Source organism: Mesoplodon densirostris, chromosome 15 (assembly GCF_025265405.1).
Source record: "Mesoplodon densirostris isolate mMesDen1 chromosome 15, mMesDen1 primary haplotype, whole genome shotgun sequence".
Taxonomy (NCBI): domain Eukaryota; kingdom Metazoa; phylum Chordata; class Mammalia; order Artiodactyla; family Ziphiidae; genus Mesoplodon; species Mesoplodon densirostris.
This window is the reverse complement of record NC_082675.1, coordinates 80,306,162-80,332,750: the sequence shown is the minus strand read 5'-3', so window position 1 is coordinate 80,332,750 and position 26,589 is coordinate 80,306,162. Positions and strand designations below refer to the sequence as shown.

General features: G+C 34.3%; 1 protein-coding gene across 1 annotated transcript in view; it reads left to right on the top strand.

The window, feature by feature from the left end:
• The first annotated feature begins 19,123 nt into the window (after positions 1-19,123).
• Positions 19,124-26,589, top strand: part of CDH19 (cadherin 19) — a 54,989-nt gene continuing 47,523 nt past the window's right edge. The window contains exons 1-2 of the mRNA XM_060119309.1: positions 19,124-19,318; positions 22,572-22,866. Coding sequence (XP_059975292.1) covers positions 19,124-19,318; positions 22,572-22,866 — 490 coding nt within the window. The remainder of the gene's footprint in view (positions 19,319-22,571; positions 22,867-26,589) is intronic.

Genomic DNA, 26,589 nt, shown 5'->3' with positions numbered 1-26,589 from the left:
ATGAATACAAACACATATTAATTTGTAATCTATTATATCTATTACATGAAATAAGAAGGCTAATTCATCAAATATGAAATACACAAAACTATAAATTAAGCAATGCAAACTGTGAACGGCATTTATTATTGTTTCAATTCTAATCCATTATAAATAATTTTAATTGGGTTACTAATTTTAATAAAATATTTCAATGTAAATTTGCCAGAGGGATTTAGTAAATCAGTAACTAGCATATGAAATAACACCTGAAGAGGTTAACAACAAAGATACATAAATAGAATGGCAAACTTTTCTTTAGATTATATAAATTTATAGTCTAGCTCTATAAGTTTATTTTTTAATTAATGTACCCAGAGAGAAAACATTATTTATTTAAAATATTTGCAACTTTATATAATTATAATATATAATATATAAAATCTTATATATTAATATATATTTATATTTTGGGTGTATTTGCAATATGAAGTAATGTAATAAAATAATATACATTTATATAATATTATTTCAAATTCTAAATACTTTAGATGTCTAAATATCACTAGCATACAAATATATATACTAATAATTTTTAATTTGAAAATATTTAAATTTCAATATAATCTGAACATTTCTGTTTACCAAATTTTGTAACCAGTAAAAATATTTCCAAAAAAGAATAAATATTACAAAATTAGAAGTCTAGAATTATTTAATCTTTTAAAATAGCCAGTTTGTGAAATCTAGAAATCATTTGACCTCTTATTCTTTATATGTGTTTTCTACTTTACCAACAGTGTTTAGCAATGACTGAAATGAATCAGATTATTCTGTAAATTATATCTCCCTTCTACGTTTTCAATTTTGTTTGTTTGTTTGGCTGCACTGCATGGCGTGTGGGATCTTAGTTCCCCCACCAGGGATTGAACCCATATCCCCTGCAGTGGAAGCACAGAGTCTTAACCACTGGACCTCCAGGGAAGTACTATGGTTTCAATTTTAGTATTTTCTTTACTTGTGCCCTTTTATGCTTAAACCCACACACATGCTTTCACACAATTTGTAGAAGTCTTAAGGCATATATTACCTAAGTATATTTTTTGTTTTATTTTGTTTCCCCCTTTGAAATATTTCTAAGGTACTTATCTCCAGGAAATTTTAAAAAATAATTCAATTAAATTATCATAAGTTGAAGATGTTTTAAAATGATGTGCACTAATTCCTCCCATGCATTCTTAAGAAACCTGACCCATCTTTCAGAAATTTGCCATAATGTAGTACATATAATTTGATAAATAATAATCAGTAACTAAATATAAATTGGTAGTAAATTTTTTGCCAGTCATGCTCTTAACATGTACCCTTTAAATATTATGTTATATTTAAAGTGTTATAGTATAGTATTTAACATGTTATTGAGTACTAATGCAATAGGAATAAATGTATTACACAGTTTAAAAGAACATATTGATCTTTTCATATACCTTTATTTAGATTGGAATTTATTGCTACTGACCTAATATTTGAGAACCATGCTGATGAATATGGGAAAATGGAACTTTTATATTTTGTTGTCATGATGACTTTCTTTAATAACCATGATCTTCGAATACCTGTATCTTTGCTTTGGCGTAACAGATGAAGGATGAAACATAAACAAATATGGAACTTAATAAAGCATATGAATCCTTTCTTCCTTGCCGTGCTGGTGACAGCTCACAAATTTGAGAAATGAATGAGTTACTTTTTCCATAGTGACCAGAAACATGTTTGACCCTTTTTTTTAAAGATCTATACCATTAGAGAGTTTTGTTGCCACCACTCAATTAAAAGAATTCAGCTAAAATGCTCTAAAACCCACCTTTTCACAACTTATAGCAAATCAATTTCTTTTTGAAATGTTGCATGCCCTCTTGAATATTCTGATATGATTCAGTAAGACAACTCTTGTCTCACATTAAAAACGCCTCTAGAATTAGTAAAGTAGAAATGTTTTTGTCAGAAATTTGTCGCATTAATTAGTACTCAATAAAAGACATTCAGAATCATCAAAAAATGTCTTAAAGCAAAAATAATTTTTCAGGGACTCTGCTTTGGCATATGAAGTCAAGTTTGAAATGTTATTATAGAACAGTGACTTATCAACATACAAGATCAGTACATTTACATTTTATCTGTTCCTTCCTTCTAAGAACTTACATGATAAATTAATTTTGTAAATTAGCAGGGTAATATATTAAAGTGGGAGTAATTTTGGTACATTAGTTATGGCTAAAAATAACCGAGGTAATTTTCTCTAAGTGCAAAATTTAGAAATGTTCCTGTGGAAATGAGAAAATTATACATAAATCATGGGAACGGAAAACGCCACCATTTTTCTGCCTTTAAGTTGGATTAAAGCTAAATTGTGTTCGAGAGTTTGCCATCTATTTTATTTTTAAAAATCTCAAGTGGAGTATCTATGACCTCCTCTTATTAAAAAATTTATTTTATTGAAGTACTGTACAGCAAAGTGATTCACTCTTTTTCATATTATTTTCCCTTATGGTTTATCACAGGATATTGAATACAGTTTTCTGTGCTATACAGTAGGACCTTGTTGTTTAGCCATTCTCTATATAATAGTTTGCATCTGCTAATCCCAAATTCCCAATCCATCCCTTCCCCACCAATCCTCCCCCTTGGCAACAAGTCTGCTCTCTGTATCTTTGAGTCTGTTTCTGTTTTGTAGATAAGTTCATTTGTGTCATATTTTAGATGCCACATATAAGTGATATCAGATGGTATTTGTATGACCTCTTTGATAAAGAGATAATACCACCAAATTCAGACACAGATATAAACTATAACTAGAACACTAAAAAAGATAAAAAGAAAAAGATAGGGATGAATCTTCTGTTTGAAATTTTAATGGTATTTTTGTCATTAAGCAAATACTTCTTGACAGTTCTTGGAGTTGCTCTTGAATTACGGAAGCAAAATATAACTCTTTCCCCAAAGTGTTAGATGAAAAATAAAAGGGCCACGCTGTAATTTTTTAATTGGATGTAAATCCCCTTCTTCTAATTTGGACTTTTGTCTTGGGGCTTCTTAAAACATTGGTTTCTCTTTGGTTATTTTCTGTCCTTAACCAATGTCTACTGACTATGCCAATTCTATAGGCATATCAGAATTTGACTCCAAATTTATTGGTTAATAATAAATAAGCATATGTGTTTCTATACATGCATACACATATATACATATACACACATATGTGTGTCTATATATTTATCTATGGTCAAATTTCAAATTTACATATATATTCATTTAATAATTTTAAGCCCACACAAATTATTTGTTAAAATACTGTGCCATGTTAGAGTGTAGATTTAATAAAGTCACTTATAAGAAACTTAAACTGGTTTTTTAAATTAAAGTATAATTTCTGTGCAATATTACATAAGTTACAGGTGTACAATATAGCGATTCACAACTTTTAAAAGTTATACTCCATTTATAGTTATTATAAAATATTGGCTCTATTCCCCATGTTGTACAATATATCCTTAGAGCTTATTTTATGCCTAATAGTTTGTACCTTTTAATCTCCTGCCCTTATATTTTCCCTCCCCCCTTCCCTCTCCCCAGTGGTAACTACTGATTTGTTCTCTATATCTGTGAGTCTGCTTCTTTTTTGTTAATTTCACTAGTTGTGTATATTTTTTAGATTTCACATAGAAGTGATATCATACAGTAATTGTCTTTGTCTGCCTGACTTATTTCACTTAGCATAATGTCCTCCAAGTCCATCCATGTTGCTGCAAATTTAAATTATTTTATAGGTATGAAACAGTGCTGTCATTGTGTGTGTATACATGTGTGCATATATGTATATTACATATATACATAGGAACTTTTTAAACCAATGTTTAAAACACACAGTTCTTAACTCATAAGAATAATTTTCATGAGGTATGTGACACTGTATTATAATGATACCACTAAGCTTTTGTTTTGTAGGGAAAAAAGGACAAGCAATACATGTTTAAGGCTATATGTATATGAGTTAAATATTACAAATCTTAGTAAGATATTAATTAGCTCCTTTCTACATATTACAAAACAAAATAGTTATAAGGGTTGCCAGATTTTTAAAAAAATTATATAAGGAATTATTTCATGTAAGAACATCATCCCTTTCCACAGAATATATGAACTCTCCCTACCCATTGACAAGTTGGAGTGTCTCATAGTCCACATAACTTAAATTTTTAGGAAAAACAGAGACACTTATTCCTTCAATAATTCAGTCATTCAGCTTCTACATTAATATTATACTGAATGAGGGACTTCCCTGGCAGTCCAGTGGTTAAGACTTTGCCTTCCAATGCAGGGGCTGTGGGTTCAATCCTTGTTTAGGGAGCTAAGATCCCACATATCTTGCAGCCAAAAAACCAAAACAGAAGCAATATTGTAACAAATTCAATAAAGACTTTAAAAATGGTCCACATAAAAAAATCTTTAAAATAAAAAAGTTATACTGAATGCTTCTACATTAAGCACTAAAAGAAGGCATCTTTATCTTCCCTGGTATCAATTACAAAGGAATAAAAAATTTAAATAAGTTATCCTACCTTACTTTTTAAATCAATTTTGTGTCTCAAATGAACTATATTCATGATGATTTTCCTTCCATAAGTCTATGTATTTTTAACCCATCCCATCTCTTGGAGGTACATTTACTGTTTTATATATTTAAAAACATCTATTACTTATCTTGAAAGAGTGTTTGCTTAAACATATTTTGTACTAAAATAGTGATATATTCTCACTTCCTTTAAAAACATGTCCTTTGAAATGTACATTCCATATTAGGACCCAAAATTTCTTATAATTTTAATCCAACTTTTCGTGAGTAAATATTGTAATCGTAAAGTCTTTATAAACTTTTTTTTTCAGTTTTGAAGTTGATTTGAGTAAGTGTTATCTTAACACATGGAATACTCTGAGAAATTATTTGAAGTTCCTGAATTTATTTTTTAACTCTAATGTCATAGCAAAGCATAAACAGTGGTAATTACATTATTACTATTTACTTATATATTATCATTCTTAATAATAAACAGAATTTATTGAGTGGTTACTTTGGTGCTTGGTTTATTTTTTTTTCTTTGCAGCATCTTTGCTTATTATTGCTCATTTAATTGTCCTAAAAATGGGCTCTCAAACACTGTAATTTCTTTTTTTTTTCTTTTTTTTTTCTTTTACAAATTTAATCAGTTATACATATACATATGTTCCCATATCCCCTCCCTTTTGCGTCTCCCTCCCACCCTCCCTATCCCACCCCTCCAGGAGGTCACAAAGAACCGAGCTGATCTCCCTGTGCTCTGCGGCTGCTTCCCACTAGCTATCTACCTTACGTTTGGTAGTGTATATATGTCCATGCCGCTCTTTCACTTTGTCACAGCTTACCCTTCCCCCTCCCCATATCCTCAAGTCCATTCTGTAGTAGGTCTGTGTCTTTATTCCTGTCTTACCCCTATGTTCTTCATGACATTTTTTTTTCTTAAATTCCATATATATGTGTCAGCATACAGTATTTGTCTTTCTCTTTCTGACTTACTTCACTCTGTATGACAGACTCTAGGTCCATCCACCTCATTACAAATAGCTCAATTTCATTTCTTTTTATGGCTGAGTAATATTCCATTGTATATATGTGCCACATCTTCTTTACCCATTCATCCGATGATGGACACTTAGGTTGTTTCCATCTCCGGGCTATTGTAAATAGGGCTGCTATGAACATTTTGGTACATGTGTCTTTTTGAATTATGGTTTTCTCAGGGTATATGCCCAGTAGTGGGATTGCTGGGTCATATGATAGTTCTATTTGTAGTTTTTTAAGGAACCTCCATACCGTTCTCCATAGTGGCTGTACCAATTCACATTCCCACCAGCAGTGTAAGAATGTTCCCTTTTTTCCACACCCTCTCCAGCATTTATTGTTTCTAGATTTTTTGATGATGGCCATTCTGACTGGTGTGAGATGATATCTCATTGTAGTTTTGACTTGCATTTCTCTAATGAGTAAAGATGTTGAGCATCCTTTCATGTGTTTGTTGGCAGTCTGTATGTCTTCTGTGGAGAAGTGTCTATTTAGGTCTTCTGCCCATTTTTGGATTGGGTTGTTTGTTTTTTTGCTATTGAGCTGCATGAGCTGCTTATAAATTTTGGAGATTAATCCTTTGTCAGTTGCTTCATTTGCAAATATTTTCTCCCATTCTGAGGGTTGTCTTTTGGTCTTGTTTATGGTTTCCTTTGCTGTGCAAAAGCTTTGAAGTTTCATTAGGTCCCATGTGTTTATTTTTGTCTTTATTTCCATTTCTCTAGGAGGTGGGTCAAAAAAGATCTTGCTGTGATTTATGTCATAGAGTGTTCTGCCTATGTTTTCCTCGAGGAGTTTGATAGTGTCTGGCCTTACATTTAGGTCTTTAATCCATTTTGAGCTTATTTTTGTGTATGGTGTTAGGGAGTGATCTAATCTCATACTTTTACATGTCCCTGTCCAGTTTTCCCAGCACCACTTATTGAAGAGACTGTCCTTTCTCCACTGTACATTCCTGCCTCCTTTATCAAAGATAAGGTGACCATATGTCCGTGGGTTTATCTCTGGACTTTCTATCCTGTTCCATTGATCTATCTTTCTGTTTTTGTGCCAGTACCATACTGTCTTGATTACTGTAGCTTTGTAGTATAGTCTGAAGTCAGGGAGCCTGATTCCTCCAGCTCCATTTTTCGTTCTCAAGATTGCTTTGGCTATTCGGGGTCTTTTGTGTTTCCATACAAATTGTGAAATTTTTTGTTCTAGTTCTGTGAAAAATGCCAGTGGTAGTTTGATAGGGATTGCATTGAATCTGTAAATTGCTTTGGGTAGTAGAGTCATTTTCACAATGTTGATTCTTCCAATCCAAGAACATGGTACATCTCTCCATCTATTTGTATCATCTTTAATTTCTTTCATCAGTGTCTTATAATTTTCTGCATACAGGTCTTTTGTCTCCTTAGGTAGGTTTATTCCTAGATATTTTATTCTTTTTGTTGCAATGGTAAATGGGAGTGTTTCCTTGATTTCACTTTCAGATTTTTCATCATTAGTATATAGGAATGCCAGAGATTTCTGTGCATTAATTTTGTATCCTGCAACTTTACCAAATTCATTGATTAGCTCTAGTAGTTTTCTGGTAGCATCTTTAGGATTCTCTATGTATAGTATCATGTCATCTGCAAACAGTGACAGCTTTACTTCTTCTTTTCCGATTTGGATTCCTTTTATTTCCTTTTCTTCTCTGATTGCTGTGGCTAAAACTTCCAAAACTATGTTGAATAAGAGTGGTGAGAGTGGGCAACCTTGTCTTGTTCCTCATCTTAGTGGAAATGGTTTCAGTTTTTCACCATTGAGGATGATGCTGGCTGTGGGTTTGTCATATATGGCCTTTATTATGTTGAGGAAAGTTCCCTCTATGCCTACTTTCTGCAGAGTTTTTATCATAAATGGGTGTTGAATTTTGTCAAAAGCTTTCTCTGCATCTATTGAGATGATCATATGGTTTTTCTCCTTCAGTTTGTTAATATGGTGTATCACGTTGATTGATTTGCGTATATTGAAGAATCCTTGCATTCCTGGAATAAACCCCACTTGATCATGGTGTATGATCCTTTTAATGTGCTGTTGGATTCTGTTTGCTAGTATTTTGTTGAGGATTTTTGCATCTATGTTCATCAGTGATATTGGCCTGTAGTTTTCTTTCTTTGTGACATCCTTGCCTGGTTTTGGTATCAAGGTGATGGTGGCCTCATAGAATGAGTTTGGGAGTGTTCCTCCCTCTGCTATATTTTGGAAGAGTTTCAGAAGGATAGGTGTTAGCTCTTCTCTAAATGCTTGATAGAATTCCCCTGTGAAGCCATCTGGTCCTGGGCTTTTGTTTGTCGGAAGATTTTTGATCACAGTTTCAATTTCAGTGCTTGTGATTGGTCTGTTCATATTTTCTATTTCTTCCTGATTCAGTCTTGGCAGGTTGTGCATTTCTAAGAATTTGTCCATTTCTTCCAGGTTGTCCATTTTATTGGCGTAGAGTTGCTTATAGTAATCTCTCATGATCTTTTGTATTTCTGCAGTGTCAGTTGTTACTTCTCCTTTTTCATTTCTAATTCTATTAATTTGAGTCTTCTCCCTTTTTTTCTTGATGAGTCTGGCTAATGGTTTATCAATTTTGTTTATCTTCTCAAAGAACCAGCTTTTAGTTTTATTGATCTTTGCTATCGTTTCCTTCATTTCTTTTTCATTTATTTCTGATCTGATTTTTATGATTTCTTTCCTTCTGCTAACTTTGGGATGTTTTTGTTCTTCTTTCTCTAATTGCTTTAGGTGCAAGGTTAGGTTGTTTATTCGAGATGTTTCCTGTTTCTTAAGGTGGGATTGTATTGCCATAAACTTCCCTCTTAGAACTGCTTTTGCTGCATCCCATAGGTTTTGGGTCGTCGTGTCTCCATTGCCATTTGTTTCTAGGTATTTTTAAATTTCTGCTTTGATTTCTTCAGTGATCACTTCGTTATTAAGTAGTGTATTGTTTAGCCTCCATGTGTTTGTATGTTTTACAGCTCTTTTCCTGTAATTGATATCTAGTCTCATAGCATTGTGGTCGGAAAAGATACTTGATACAATTTCAATTTTCTTAAATTTACCAAGGCTTGATTTGTGACCCAAGATATGATCTATCCTGGAGAATGTTCCATGAGCACTTGAGAAAAATGTGTATTCTGTTGTTTTTGGATGGAATGTCCTATAAATATCAATTAAGTCCATCTTGTTTAATGTATCATTTAAAGCTTGTGTTTCCTTATTTATTTTCATTTTGGATGACCTGTCCATTGGTGAAAGTGGGGTGTTAAAGTCCCCTACTATGATTGTGTTACTGTCAATTTCTCCTTTTATGGCTGTTAATATTTCCCTTATGTATTGGGGTGCTCCTATGTTTGGTGCATAAATATTTACAATTGTTATATCTTCTTCTTGGATCGATCCCTTGATCATTATGTAGTGTCCTTCTTTGTCTCTTCTAGTAGTCTTTATTTTAAAGTCTATTTTGTCTGATATGAGAATTGCCACTCCAGCTTTCTTTTGGTTTCCATTTGCATGGAATATCTTTTTCCATCCCCTTACTTTCAGTCTGTATGTGTCTCTAGGTCTGAAGTGGGTCTCTTGTAGACAGCATATATATGGGTCTTGTTTTTGTATCCATTCAGCCAATCTGTGTCTTTTGGTTGGAGCATTTAGTCCATTTACATTTAAGGTAATTATTGATATGTATGTTCCTATTCCCATTTTCTTAATTGTTTTGGGTTCGTTATTGTAGTTCTTTTCCTTCTGTTGTGTTTCTTGCCTAGAGAAGTTCCTTTAGCATTTGTTGTAAAGCTGGTTTGGTGGTGCTGAATTCTCTCAGCTTTTGCTTGTCTGTAAACGTTTTAATTTCTCCATCAAATCTGAATGAGATCCTTGCTGGGTAGAGTAATCTTGGTTGCAGGTTTTTCTCCTTCATCACTTTAATTATGTCCTGCCACTCCCTTCTGGCTTGTAGAGTTTCTGCTGAGAGATCAGCTGTTATCCTGATGGGGATTCCCTTGTGTGTTATTTGTTGTTTTTCCCTTGCTGCTTTTAATATGATTTCTTTGTGTTTAATTTTTGACAGTTTGATTAATATGTGTCTTGGTGTATTTCTCCTTGGATTTATTCTGTATGGGACTCTCTGTGCCTCCTGGACTTGATTAACTATTTCCTTTCCCATATTAGGGAAGTTTTCAACTATAATCTCTTCAAATATTTTCTCAGTCCCTTTCTTTTTCTCTTCTTCTTCTGGAACCCCTATAATTCGAATGTTGGTGCGTTTAATGTTGTCCCAGAGGTCTCTGAGACTGTCCTCTGTTCTTTTCATTCTTTTTTCTTTATTTTGCTGTGCAGCAGTTATTTCCACTATTTTATCTTCCACCTCACTTATCCGTTCTTCTGCCTCAATTATTCTGCTATTGATCCCTTCTAGAGTATTTTTTATTTCATTTATTGTGTTTTTAATCGATGCTTGATTCATCTTTAGTTCTTCTAGGTCCTTGTTAACTGTTTCTTGCATTTTGTCTATTCTATTTCCAAGATTTTGGATCATCTTTACCATCATTATTCTGAATTCTTTTTCAGGTAGACTGCCTATTACCTCTTCATTTGTTAGGTCTGGTGGGTTTTTATCTTGCTCCTTCTCCTGCTGTGTGTTTTTCTGTCTTCTCATTTTGCTTATGTTACTGTGTTTGGGGTCTCCTTTTTGCAGGCTGCAGGTTCGTAGTTCCCGTTGTTTTTGGTGTCTGTCCCCAGTGGCTAAGGTTGGTTTAGTGGGTTGTGTAGGCTTCTTGGTGGAGGGGAGTACTGCCTGTGTTCTGGTGGATGAGGCTGGATCTTGTCTTTCTGGTGGGCAGGTCCACGTCTGGTGGTGTGTTTTGGTGTGTCTGCGGACTTTTTATGATTTTAGGCCACCTCTCTGCTAATGCGTGGAGTTGTGTTCCTGTCTTGCTAGTTGTTTGGCATAGGGTGTCCAGCACTGTAGCTTGCTGGTCGTTGAGTGAAGCTGGGTGCTGGTGTTGAGATGGAGATCTCTGGAAGATTTTCGCCGTTTGATATTATGTGGAGCTGGGAGGTCTCTTGTGGACCAGTGTCCTGAAGTTGGCTCTCCCACCTCAGAGGCACAGCACTGACTCCTGGCTCCTCAATTTGGGATGATTTGTTGTCTATTCATGTATTCCACAGATGCAGGGTACATGAAGTTGATTGTGGAACTTTAATCCGCTGCTTCTGAGGCTGCTGGGAGAGGTTTCCCTTTCTCTTCTTTGTTCTCACAGCTCCTGGGTCTCAGCTTTGGATTTGGCCCCGCCTCTGCGTGTAGGTCACTGGAGGGCGTCTGTTCTTCGCTCAGACAGGACAGGGTTAAAGGAGCAGCCTCTTCGGGGGCTCTGGCTCACTCAGGCCCGGCGGGAGGGAGGGGCACGGAGTGCGGGGCGAGCCTGCAGCGGCAGAGGTCGGCGTGACGTTGCACCAGCCCGTGGCGCGCCGTGAGTTCTCTCAGGGAAGCCGCCCCTGGATCCCGGGACCCCGGCAGTGGCAGGCTGCACAGGCTCCCGGAAGGGCGGTGTGGACAGTGACCTGCGCTCGCACACAGGCTTCTTGGCGGCGGCAGCAGCAGCCCCAGCTTCCCACGCCCGTCTCTGGGCTCTGCGCTTTCAGCCGCGACTCGCGCCCGTCTCTGGAGCTCCTTTACGTGGCGCTCTTAATCCCCTCTCCTCGCGCACCAGGAAACCAAGAGGGAAGAAAAAGTCTCCTGCCTCTTCGGCAGCTCCAGAGTTTTCCCGGTCTCCCTCCCGGCTAGCTGTGGCACATTAGCCCCCTTCAGGCTGAGTTCTCGCCGCCAGCCCCAGTCCTCTCGCTGCGCTCTGACCGAAGCCCGAGCCTCAGCTCCAGCGCCACCCGCCCCGGCGGGGGAGCAGACAAGCCTCTCGGGCTGGTGAGTGCCGCTCGGCACCGCTCCTCTGTGCGGGAATCTCTCCGCTTTGCCCTACCCAGGTATGTGGGGAGTTTCTTGTCTTTTGGGAGGTCTGGGGTCTTCTGCCAGCGTTCAGTAGGTGTTCTGTAGGAGTTGTTCCACGTGTAGCTGTATTTCTGGTGTATCTGTGGGGAGGAAGGTGATCTCCGCGTCTTACCCTTCCGCCATCTTTCCCGGAAGTCTCTACTTGCTTCTCTGAAACACTGTAATTTCTATCTTAAAAAATTCTTCATACATGGCTAGGCCAGCTGTGGAATGTAAATTCAAAACTTTTCAAAATGTATTTAGCACAAATTTGTATTCAAAATGTAACAAATGTGCTCTTCTCTAATTGACCAGTTATGTGAACTGTGTTTAAATATATTGTTAAAATTCAGAAAGGATATTATAAGTATAGTAAATGAAAAAAAAATTCTTCATTAACTCGAAGCCCCCTAGGGCAGAGACATATCTCTGCTTTCCCTCTATTTGCAACAACTCTGAGAGACACATCTACTCTTGGGACTCAATTTTTGACCTTTAGTCACTCTTCAATCCACTCTTTTCTAACTGTTGAGAATCACTTGTAAAACTTCTCTTGAGCTATTCATCAAGATGCACCAGTTTTTGTTTTTAATTAATGAGTGGTGTAAGAAACAAAATCTGGACACTTAGGGTGCATATTAGTGCTGGTAATAGGTAAATTTTTGCTGATATTGTTATGGTCTCTTTTAGTGGCACTTTAGGAAAGATATCTATTTTTCATGCTCATTTGTTAATACTGATTTTTCTAATTAAATACAACTCACTATCAAACTCTACTTTCCTGATAGCATATAGTTTTTCTACTACAAAACTATACACTGTCATTGTCATAATTCTGTCCAACTTCTTTAAATATTTGACTGAGTGTAGATGTCAAAAATTACTCAACTATCTTCAACAATTAGGTTTCCAAATTCTTCACACAATAAACAAATGCATTGCACCAGAATTTTCTAAATGTCAGTTTATTTCTGTAGGATAGAGTTTCAGACCTGAGTTTAGTAGATTAAGTGGTCTGAAATCTTTAACACTCCTGAAAGATATTTTCTAATTTCAAAATATCATTCCAATTTATTTTGCTGGTATGAGAAGCAACTAATAACAAGAAATTATGGATTAGGAATTTAGAGGTTGTAGGAGATTAGTGCATATCTTTGAAAGACTTAAGAGGTAGAATTGACCATAGATGAAACCTGAATATATATGAGAGGTAAAGTGAAGAAAACACTAAAGGGGAATTTTTATTCAACTGAGAGCTTCTGAGTGGAACCTGGTTTCATTCAGTAAAAGAAACAACATAGTGATGATGTGGAATGGGGGATAAAAGATAATTATTTCTGTGTGAGACATGGACATTGAAATACCTCTTGGAAAATAGGTTTGTAGATCAGGGAAGTGATATATATGGACTATTGAGATTGCTTTGTGATGCTTCAGGATATAAATATTAATTGAAGCTGTAAAACCAGGAGATAAACATGAATCGAATGAACAAAAAATTCCGTAAGAATCGAACTCCATAATTTAAAAAATAGGACAGTAAAATGAAATGGAGATTCCTCAGACAAAAGAGAACCACAAACGTGTATGGTGTATTGCAAACCAAAAAAGGGAGATTTTTGAAAATGATGTGTGGTTATGGTGCAGGCAACAATGTGCCATGCCACTGTGAAGTTAATTTTAAAAAAATAAATAAAAGTATTTATTAAATTTATAGAAAGAAATAAAGGGGATCCCTTTTGACCTCAATGGATTGGTTGCATTGTACAGTAGTAAGGGTAGAAAAAGCCAGACTGCATTTTTCTGTAGACTGAATGAGAAACCGTGAAGACAGTAAATGGGCATTTATCCTGTAATAGTATTTCCCCTCCATTTTCTTTGAGATTTATTTGTGGATGCTGTGCCTTTTGAATTAACCTTCTAATTTCCTGATCTTTTCTATCCAAGTTTCTAGATCTATGCATTGTTATTCTACTTCCTAAGAGATTTTCTCAAATTTATCTTTTAACCACCCTCCACCTTTTAAAAAACTAGTCATGAAATTGGACTTCACTAGATTTTTTTTGGCAATGACTCAGGTGGTTGATTTAGATACGCCAACTATCATTACAGCTTTGTACTTGAGGATATATGTTTCTTTATTAAAGAAAGTTGATAGGCAAGTAGATAGATTTCAGTTTACAAGTTCATGGAATCAACTTTTCTAAATCTATATTTAGATGTGACAATGACACTATAAGGTGATGGTTTTAGTCTTCTGATTCTATCTCTAAAGTGTCTTAGGTCTTGTCACTATAGTACGTTTCTACTTCAAAACCTGACTTTTCACATAATAGAAACTGCATACATTAGCTTTGGGTGTATAAACCTGAAATCATTTGTATACAGTCTGCAGCAAATATTTCCTATTTTTTGTTGCCCTGTCTTGAAAGGAGTTCTTTCCTCTATGATTTAAACAACATTAATGTTGACAGTTACTCCTTTGATTTTTTATTCCTGTGGTAATAGGGACTTACTAGTGATTCTCTTATGCACCCTAAGGATGGATTAATTAGAGGGTTACAAAGAAATCTGTGTTTATAAACATTTAAATAAATGCCATGTTTATGGCATAATAATAACTACTTTTATTGCACATTTAATATGTTCCAGGTGCAGTTCCAGTTCTTTTTAAATGACTTATCGCAACATACATAGAAGTCAGGTATGTTATCTCATTTTGCAATTAGAGGAACTCAATCTGAGAGTGTTTAAGCACCCTGATTAGTACCATGCAACTCTTGTATCTATATATGTACAAATCTTTACATTTTATACAGATTTCCTTAATAGTTAGCATTAATTTAATATTAAATGAAGACTTAAATAAGTAATATAATTAAGAAAAAGAACCAGATGGATACTATATGGTTTATTTGATTTAATTATTTACTTCATGTCATACCTTTATCTACTATATATATATATAGATAGATAGATAGATTTTTTTTTTTTTTGCGGTATGCAGGCCTCTCACTGCTGTGGCCTCTCCCGTTGCGGAGCACAGGCTCCGGACGCAGAAGCTCAGCGGCCATGGCTCAAGGGCCTAGCCGCTCCGCGGCATGTGGGATCTTCCCGGACCGGGGCACGAACCCGTGTCCCCTGCATCAGCAGGCGGACTCTCAACCACTGTGCCACCATGGAAGCCCTTTATCTACTATTATGTATTCTCAACCTTTATTATTTATAATAACCATCCATTCTAGATATAATTTGGCAACCAGAAAGTTGCTACTACATGATCAGGGCTTTACGGTAAAAGTCAGTCTGAGAACCAGAGCAGATTATTCTCTTGAAGAGAAGGGAAGCAGGATAAAGTGGGGGATGTGGATTTGGAACATCCAACATGGCCATGTGGTGCTCCTCTACCTTGCAGAACAGTCTCCAAATAGGTGTTTATGTAACATAGGGCATACACAATACCATCAACTGAGCTGTGGGAAAATGTAAGAAATTCTATTTGTATTGATGTTTTATCTCATTCTCTTGCATGTCAATTTTCAGTGTGATTTTTAAAATATCTATATAGTGGTGAAAGTTGTAGAAGTAAATGATTAGTATATAAATATACAACAAATATTGGAGGCCACCTTCAGCATTTTTTTCTGATAGGAGTATAAAATATGAAAGTTCAGAAACCACTGCTCTAAAAATAAACCTTGGTCAATATCTGCACACATATTTCCAAAATAGCATCCATATTCCAGAATCCTGCAACCACATTGGTTAAATGTGCCCACTCAGAAAGAAATAAGCTCTCTGGATTTAACTCCAATCCCACCAATTATTACATGGCTAAGCAAAGCTAGTTAACCTACATATGTTCATTGTCTGCATTTATAAAATAGCAACATTAAAAGAAAATATACCATAGAATTGTTGTAAGACAAATTAATTAAAAAATGACATACTCTTTGTATAGTTATAATCATGGAGTAAGCCCTCAATACTTGTTAGACAAGATGATGATGATGATGATGATGATGGTAGTGTCCTCAGACTATTTGCCTTAGAATTACCTATAGTGCTTGTTAAAAATACTTAACTGGTGAATCAGAAGCTATGGAGTGGAAAATCTACATTTTATCCAGAGTAGAATAAGATGTGTAAATCATTTCCCACAAATAGAGGGATGGAACTAACCAAGGTACTGTTTACTTTATACATTTAAGGATCAAGGAATTTTCTTCACGCATAGTAAAAATTTTAAAGTAGAAAAAATGTAATCAGCTCCAACATAAAATAATAACAGTATTGTCACATGTTCAGAGTTTAAACTAATAATTATTACTACTATTGTCAAAATAGTGTTTTTGCTGAAATGTTTTTAATATTTCACCCAGTTCCTCTGAATCTGATACTATATGATTCTGTGATCATATTTTATGAATTTTAAAAATTTTCATTGATTCTATACACACACATACACACACAGACACACACACACAAGCAAAATACAGGGTATATGACTTTAAACGTTTTTTTTTCATTCACTATGATTTGGGCCTTTAAAAAAGTCATGTTTATATTATGATTTTTTCAATAACAGAATCATATTTTCCACACCATTTAGAAGTGGTGCTTACGAAGTATTGCTTTTGATGGTAGAATAAATTTATAGATATTGTAGTTGTAAAGAAGATGTACTGAAAACAATTGATAATTGGAGAAAGGAATATTTTTTGGATATATTTGACTAGGCTTTATTGAGCTACTAATACAACATGAGCAAAAATTGTCAAATAGAGTACAACTGTGTCTTTATTTATAATACTATAATAAAAGTGGCTAAAAAGATTTTCAACAAGTGAAAACCAAGATAATATCTTTATAATGGAAATTGAGGACAAAATATATAACTGTAACAAATTTTTCGGAGAGTAGAATATATTGTTCGTAAGAAGAAAAATATTTTTTCCTTTATTTTGTCTTTATAGTGATATATATGTTCAATTCGACAGATATTATTTATGTGATGAAAATAATTAACTGATTATGTTTTATAATCACGCAAAACAACGTTTTAGGTGAAAAATGCCTAAAACAATAACTTTGCATCATTCTAAGATTGTGGAATTTTTGACTCAAAATATATGTTAACTGATGGTTTTGTAAAACTGCTATGATTTATTTCATGGTTCATGAAATCTTCAAAAGTGTACCTTATTCATCAATTGTTGTTTAAAATGTTTACTTTTCTAAATTTGTCTTAGTTTTTCTTAGCATTGAAAATCATTTTTTGTTAGTTATATACTATCTGAAAGCTATGAATTCATTAGGATTAGATAATAAAGGAAACCTGGAATATATGTTATATTTTCTAATCAATATTTCAGTGGTTTATCTGCATGAATTACACTTTAGTTTTTACCCTGTATAAATTCCATACACACATACACACACACATACACACACACACACACACACACACACACATAGAGCTGGAGCCTGGAAATAAACACAATGTTCTATTTGTTTAGATACCATTTGTGTGTGTGTGTGCGTAATGCAACTTTGATTAGTTCTAGTCATAAAAATGAAAAATCAATTAAATCCAATGAATTGTAAGGAGAGTGTCGGGCTTCCCTGGTGGCGCAATGGTTGAGAGTCCGCCTGCCGATGCAGGGGACATGGATTCGTGCCCCGGTCCGGGAAGATCCCACATGTTGTGGAGCGGCTGGGCCTGTGAGCCATGGCCACTGAGCCTGCACGTCCGGAGCCTGTGCTCCACAACGGGAGAGGCCACAACAGTGAGAGGCCCGCGTACCGCAAAAAAAAAAAAAAAAAAAAAAAAATGATAACGACATTTGAAATTTGTTTTAATATCAGGAAGTGGATATGTATATAGATTAAACAATATGACCGTGTTTTGATAATTTTGAACCTAAGTAATGATATGTAGGTGTTCATTATACTCTGTTTAGATGTATGAAGATACCATAATATAAAGTTAACATAGATGTTATTTACCCAACATTTTAAGCATAATTCATATCACTGTTAGTGATAGCTTTACAAATGTATACAAAATATATTCTCATAAAGAAAACTGTACTTGTTCCAAATGTTTTCATTATTCACTAGCTATCAAAATATATGTTTTAGCTATTTCTAAGCAACAGACATAAGAATTTCAAATATTTAACATAAGGGTGAAATTCATCTTTAATTTTCACCTCAGCTGAATTTCTTCATGACTTTCATTAAGTAAACTTATAACAAAGAATACATCTGCTTGAAGTAATTACAGAGGGATCACAGGATCCCCGTTTATGACAATGTGTTCTTTCTTAATTAAGTGTTTTTAATAACTCTTCCTAACAAGAGCCAAAGACCTAAAAAAACCTGTCAGGGACAAACAAGGTCATATGAAAAACTCTTAACAGAAAGAGATTCTATGATTTTTCTGCTGACTATGGCATTGTAGACTGGACAAAATTATTTTTCTTCATTAATCCCAAACAAACAAATCCAATCTGGTTATACGGAGGCACTATATAGATGTGGAAATTGCAAAGTTATTCAGTTTTATATAAGGGTGAGAATTACCAATCATATCATGGAGAGCTGTTATGATCAGTATCAGGTAAATGGAAAATTTTAAATGGAAAAGTCAGTAGCTTGAGTTTTTTGTCTCAATATTTACATACTAAAAGATACCTTTCGTCTCCATTTTACGTATTATAAACATTCAGTCATTTTACCCAAGCACTGTAATTTTTCATTTATTTTTTAAAAATGGTTTTATTTCTTTGTTAAGCTGAAAAACATTTCTTTCATATCTTTTGCAATATAAAAATATCTTAACAGGATTTCTATTCACATGATGTTTTATAACATCAGTATAAATCAGTGTAAATGTTTAAGTCCCCCAGGTTTTAAGTTGAATTGTCATTTTGCCTATTTAATTAGCTATGTAAAATACCATAATGTGGGAAACTGGATGAAAAAACGTATCTATTGAAAAAGAGGAAAAATGTCACATTTTTCCCTGGCTTGATGGTTGATTTAATTGGATAGTTTGAATTTTACTGAGATAGAAAGGAATAAGTAAGCAGGTTCAATTTTTAAAAATATCTCAGTGTCAGTTATCAATCAAGGAGATTGCTAGAGCAACTTTTCAACCTTCAGGCAGATTTATGACTACAATGACTGAGCAGAAATTTGTAATTGTACCATTCAAATTATTGCTGAGTTACAAAACATAATTAAGTAGCTGAACTGGAAGATGAGTGTATATTTCTGTTCCATTTTTACAGATGCAAAAGTTGTATCCTGTCTTTAACAATTATGTGAGAAAATGTTATTTTTTAAATGTTGAGAATTTTGTTTTGTTTTTTGTTCTCTAGGAATATGAAAGATACCTAAGAGTTAAAAATATCACAAGGGAACATAAGATTTTTGTTTGCAACATACTGTTCCTCTGAAGCGTACCAGTTGGAATAAAGATCAGAATGAATTGCTGCTTATTGCTGCCTTTTATGTTGGGAATTCCTCTCCTATTGCCTTGCCTTATAGCAACAGAAAACTCTAAAACAGAGCAAGTTAAGCACCCAGCGGGATCTCATTTGAGAGTGAGGCGGGGCTGGATGTGGAACCAGTTTTTTGTACCAGAAGAAATGAATAAGACTAGACATCACATTGGCCAGGTACTGATTTTCTGGAAGTGCTACAGGAAATAACCTTGTAAATCTGATCGAAAGAGTGGAGGAGGCTTTGGTATTTGATGAATTCTCCGTTTTTCTTAGTGGAACCATTAGAAAGCTTCAAACACCAGCATAATTGATTGTTATATTTGCAAGCACCTAAAATAGTTGCAAAAACTTGAAAAAGAGGGAAAGCTCTGATTTTTAAATTTCACTTTAACCTCATACAAATTACAGCATTTATCAACATCTGGAAATGTGATGGTGTTATTTTTGGTTATGGATCAAAGCCACCACACGGAGAACAGTAATGTTTACCAACGGTATTTAGCCTGATTTTCCATTATGCTAAGTAGGTGTTGATTTACTCCTCATTAATTTTTAATGAAGCAGATTAATACCAAATCCTTTTACAGTTATGTAGCTTCAAGAGCCTACACACTTCATTTGATTAGTGAAGTTGAAGTAAAACAAATAATTATTTCATTTTCTTATAAGAATACATTTTAAGAAAATTTCCTTTATGAGACAAAACATTTCCTATTTATGTTTTTGGGTTTTATTATTATTTGATTTTCTTCAAACAGAGATAGTTATAATATCATGTCCTTCTCTGTAAGGCTCTTTCTCTGGATGGATGAACTGAAATAAGTTTAACCGCTAATTAACTGACACTAAAATTTAATTGGGCCCAAAGCGTGAAACACTCAAAATTTATTAACTCTCTTTTTCTAGCCCTTTTAGGGGAGCTGCAGTGTTAGTGTGTTGTCTGGATACCATATGAGTTCATCTGTCCCATCAGCCAAATATATGAGTACATTCGACCAAAGGCCTAGATTAGGGTTTTAGGCAAACAGATTTTAATCTGTGTGTGTGTGTGTGTGTGTGTGCACGCGCACGCGCGTGCGTATGTGCCCACCCGCGCGCGTGCCTGCCTGCTGCCTGCTATAAGTAATATTTCCCATCCCTTTTTATTTTCTAAGATGACTCCAGGTAAAGCACAGGCAGAACAGTGTGAGGTCCGTTGTTAAGTGTCTGCTAGTTACCTGAGTCTCTAGCCATATTTACAGAGGACTCCACAGATCCCCATGGGCTCTCCCACCACTGAATAAGGAAACATGCTACTATTGGCAGGCGAATGTTAGTGGTAAGGCTCTACAGGGAAGTGCATCAGTGCAGTCAGAACAGGGACTAGTCACTGAATAACTCACATTTTCTGTTTTTTGTTTTTCTGCTCCCCACACATGTCTCCCATTTCCTCCTTTCATATAGCAGTTTGTTTTGCTTCTTTTTCATTCAGTAAAAATATTTATGAAAATATTCTAACAGATATCTTTTCCTCTAAACAACCTCATTAAGCTTAAACCACATACAGATAACTGGTTTAAAAGAGAGTAATAATGAATACTTACATGCTTGTAATAACAGAGCTGGTAAAAATAAAATGTAGATGATGTGTCCAAAATAACTTTCTTTTTGATCTGTTTGTTAAAACAGATTAAATTTGGAACACACAATTAGGTAAAAATTTAGTCATATTGATTTGCCAAATTGATAGTAACTATGTAATTGAAAAATATTTTTGAATGGAAATACAGAAAATTTTATAACACTAGAATCCACGAAATTGAAAAGTGTTTAAAATGCATTTTGTGACAACAAGAGGAAGATGTTCAATTTTTTTTTAATTGAATATGGGTCCTTAAAAAGATGAAGCTCACTGATCTATGAAAATTAACATGAATATACTTGAAATACATTTATTCATGACTGAATTTGACTTGTCTTCATTCTAACATTCAAATTTTCAAACTACATTGAAATAATATTTGGAAACCAGGGACTAAGCATTGCTTTCATTTGGTATACTTATTGGAGAATACATTTGTTTTCCACAATTTCTTATCACTGGGGCATGGGGATTTCACTTTTACGAGTAATGAAGGACTTTCAAATTTTAAAAGCTGTAACTCTTTTATTATCTTTTTATTGTCTCCAATTTGGTTCTTTCATTGTAGAGCAGTGATGTTCACACACTATTAAAATTATTAAAATTTGTTGTTTTAGATCTCTTTAGATATTCTCCACAATCACATAGAAAACATTATTAATTAGTCCAGAATAATATATTGTACTTCGAGCTATCAGAAAAATTATGAAATTAAGGATGTATTTTTTGGCTAACTGTAAATTTTCAGAGAAGCTCTTACTTTGAAGATGGGTATATTCATAAATGGTGAATCGAGAACCATGGATTCACAATAATTAAGAGATTATTCTCTAATCCTTCCTTTCTTTATGTAAAAATATGTTAGATATGAAAAATCATACAATGTTACCTATATCATAACATCTTTTTTATATATAAAATTCAAAATTCCATTCACACTATGAATAATGACAAATTTACTTTGCTCTTAAATAAATAAAATAGTGAGGACAAAAGAAGTACATTTGAGAAATGAGTGACCTATGTTGGAAAGGAAGAGTTAGAGCTAATTTGGCTAAAACTCAAGGACTAAAAGACCATGTTAGGTACCGGTTTGCAGGGGAGGATCTGAGATCAAACAGGCCTTTTGGTGTAAATCATAATTCTACCCCAAAACCATGTGACGCTGTGAAAGTTTTTAAAATTTTCAGTCTCACTTTCCTTCTCTATTGAAAGAATTTATTATATCAATGTGTATTTTACAATGAATGCATGAGGATTAATTGAGAAAACTAATATAAAGCAATTTGTAGATTTTATGGATGATTGAGATTATTATCATCTTCTCAACATGCTCCCTAATTTTCTTACTAATATTTCCATGTTTTCTATGTGTTTTTAGCCTAGAGATAGAACATCACTGTTTAACTTTATTTTAGATCATTATCTCTCTGTCTCTAGGCCCCGATCTAATATAAATATTTGAGAGTATGGTTTTAGTGACTAAAAATGTAATCATATAGAGTAAACATGAACCAACTTTTTTGTGCATAATGTATAAAAGGGGCTTTGTTTTTCAATCATTATAGTTTCTAATTAGAATAATCTGTTTAGAGTAATGAAATTTGTATAGTGCTTTTCGTTGAAAATTCAGACTTCTCTGCATGGTAATAGATGTTAATCTTAAACTTAACATTTTACCTCACTTAATATAATATGGGAATTATATGGAATTCTTAGGGAATAATTAACAGAAATTAAGATTGCAATGATTAAAATTTGTCTTAACATGTTTGGAAAGTAAATTATCTCTCTTTGCACTTGCAGCTAAGATCTGATTTAGACAATGGAAACAACTCTTTCCAGTACAAGCTTTTGGGAGCTGGAGCTGGAAGTATTTTTGTCATTGATGAAAGAACAGGTGACATATATGCTGTACAGAAGCTTGATAGAGAGGAACGGTCCCTCTACACTCTAAGAGCCCAGGTAATAGACACCACTACTGGAAGGGCTATGGAACCTGAGTCTGAGTTTGTCATCAGAGTGTCGGATATCAATGACAATGAACCAAAATTCCTAGATGAACCTTATGAGGCCATTGTACCAGAGATGTCTCCAGAAGGTATTGCATATTAATTTACATCAAAGATGTACCTATTAACAATGAAAACAGATTTAAAATTTCGAGCATATGTTTTGGAAGTGAATTATTTACCATTCTACACGGGTACTTCCTTCTGCAAATGTGTTAAGTGAAATATTTGAAAACATTAGACTTATGATTAAAATCTTGTAAATAGTCATACTATATATTAATAAGTAATTTGTCTTGTTAAAATATAACTTCAGTCTTCAATAGAAAGAAACGTTTATTTGAGTATACATAAAATTCTTCAGCTTGTTCACTTAGTGGTTTCTTCCATAAAAGAATTTACTTTCCAAAACAAACTATTCTTTTGTATCTCAAAAAATACATAAGATCATCCTGAAAGAGTCACACATAAAAATAGGAGAAACCAATTTATAAGACTAGAATCCTAGATGCATCCAAACAACGGAACTTGAAAACTAAAAACAAAACAAAATGGTTGAAGACCTCTGTTTAGCCATATCCATTTTTAAGTTCTTTTTCAAACCCAATGCCACTTTAATAAATATTTTAAATATAATACTTGTAGAAGAGAATGCTTTCCATTAGATGTAATAATTGACTGCCTTGGAAATCAGACATGTCTTTCCAATAGGGAGAAAATCATGGTATGGTTACACAAAATTTGTCCACACATTCTTTGTGAGAAAAGTTTAATAATACAACAGATAGTAAAATTTAATTCACAAAATTTACTTAAGTATGATAAATTTCAATGTAATTTAATAATTGTCATTTTTAAATTATGCTAATGTGCTTTAAAACTGCCTTACCTAAACATTTGATTCATTAGCTAGGAAGTCTAAAAATGTATATTCCATTACATATTTTCCTGATTCTTCATTTTTTTAAACATTCCAGGTAACAATTTAAAGACCTACTTCTACATATATTCAGAACATAGTGTTTTAACAACAGCCTAAACAAATTTAGCTGTGTAGCATGTATCAAGACCAACTGTCCTTAGATATAATTGACACATTAATATTGTCCTATGTGATAACTAGGCAGTGATATATTTCTTCTTTTTTTAAATAAATTTATTTATTTATTTATTTTTGGCTGCACTGGGTCTTCTTTGCTCTGCACAGGCTTTCTCTAGCTGTGGCAAGCGGGGACCATTCTTCACTGGGGTGCGCAAGTTTCTCGTTGCAGTGGCTTTTCTTGTTGTGGAGCATGAGCTCTAGGTGCACGGGCTTCAGTAGTTGTGGCACGCAGCCTCAGTAGTTGTGGCTCATGGGCTCTAGAGAACAGGCTCAGTAGTTGTGGAACGTGGGCTTAGTTGCTCTGCGACATGTGGGATCTTCCCGGACCAGAGCTTGAACCCGTGTCCCCTGCATTGGCAGGCGGATTCTCAACCACTGAGCCACAGGGAAGTCTGGCAGTGATATTTCTTTTTCCCCTTTCCATTCTTCTCCTCCTCCTCCTTTCTCTCCTCCCCTTCCTCCTTCTTCTTCAACTAGCATATGTTATGGTCCTCACATGTTCTAGGAACTTTTTGTAAGACTGGGGATTCAGTTGTAAAGGAAATATATGAAGTAACGGCTACTATGGAACTTATATTTTAGTTATAGCACATGAACAGTAAATAATTATTTTAAATAAGCCAGGTAATATTTGACATTGTATGTTATTAAAGTGTTAAGTATGGGTAAAGTATGATGGTGATTAATTGACTGGAGGAAACGGGGACATTTAGGAGGTGGCATTTGAAGGAAATGATACAAAGAGGCCAGCCATGCCATGTTCTGGGAAAAAAAATTTCCATTGCAGGGTGAGGAGAATTGTATATATCAATATTGGAGTTATTGGCATATTGCTGGCATGGAGGGCATGACAAAGGATGAGATCCCCTTGGTAGAGAATTTAGGTAGAGAAAAGGCAAACGTACAGGGTGACTGAACTGTAAGAACTTAGTTGACTGCTGAATTAGAATCAGTGAGATTGGTCAGTCATGTAAGAAAAGAAAGACACGAGGAGAGACGTTGCACAAGAAGAGATCCTCCAACTATGTGGAAGCTGCTTTTAGGTTGAATAAAATCAACGTGATTTTTTTTCTCAAGAATTTGGTACAAGTTTACATGCTGCATCACCTATGTAAAATGTTTTTGCAATATGATATGTCTGATAAAGTGGGCATAGTCAAATATCATCTTAAATTTATTTTTATAAAGTCCTTTGCAAAAACTAGCTTTAAGATTCTAGAAATCCATCTAGAAAGACACAACTGATTTAAATTTTGCATGTTTGAAGAAAATCTCTCAAGGGTAATATAGACAAACAATATCAACTATCAATGTAATGGATAAAATGCAGAATTTATATATTTCAACATGTTGTAAGTTTATTATAGGAACAAGTAAACTGAGAAATTACTTTTATTAAAATCTGATTCTGAGACAATAATTTTTTAGAATTAAACTTTTGTTCACTTAACAGTGTAGATACCAACTGATTTAAGAAATCTTCAGACTGCAAGAGTCCAGTCATTGGCTCTTTGCATTTCCAAATAGTTTGGTCATCTGTGATCTAGCTATGCTGACTCAACTCAGAAACTCACAATGACCTTTGGATCCTTCAGTCACCAAGAGAAGGCTTTTCCCACTCTCTCGTCTACATTCCTTGCTAATTCAATTTCATGAATCTAGTCAATTTAAAATTTTAAGAGTTGCCATCAGTTATTCAACTCTAATTACAGGATGGTGTCTTAAGGTGGAATAATAGGAGTTAAGAGTGAGAGGATTCAGTATATACATATTCGTTCTGGGTTATTGGCCCTTCCCTTTACACATAATCATTGTGATCATTTTGCATTGCCACCAGTGTTCTAAAGTAGGGCGATCAGATTTCCATTTCTACCTATGACAGCCCTACTAAACCCTATTTTTTTTTTCTGGCATCTTGCCCTAGAAGCATTTGTCCCTGTTTTTTAATTTTTAAAAAATTGTATTAGTACCTGCATTACAACAAGCCAGAGTTAATTTGGTAGGCATCTACTTTTTTTACTTGCAGCTTCTTCCATGGTGTGTGAGAAAAAGTGTGTGAGTCATGTGGACAGTGAATAAAGTTGTTTTAAGACATGGTTAAATCTGAAAGAGGGCTAGTTATAACCCAGTACACTATATGATAAAACACAGTTAAGCTAAGAAACCTATTAAATACTGTGAATACATATGAAGAATATCCTTCTGATGATATATTTCAGGTTAGAATAGTCTGCATATCTTTCATTAATGTACATATAGACCATTTATTCTTTAGAAATACATTTATTTCTAATATAATTTAGAGAGAATTTAATTTTTTATCCATTAATGTAATAAACCCAACTTTGTCACTTGTAGTGAGAGCACAGTAAAATGAATAAAGAGAGACTAAACAGGTTAGATTATATATGTGACATGTACCATGCTTCATACATTGATCGAGTCAGTAATGCACATTAAAGATGATACTCAACAACTAAGTGTCTGTTGCCTATATTTAACTGGTAACACAAGGAAGAGGGGACTGTGAAACAGTTATTGATTATTTCCATGAAAGACACATTATTGGCCACATAGTGATTTTGTCAACTTTGTATGCACTATAGTATAGCATACCTAACTGCAAGTGAATGCACAATTCCTCTTACACATGACAAGTCCTAATGGAAAACATATATATACAAAATATTATCAAATATTTTTGTATTTC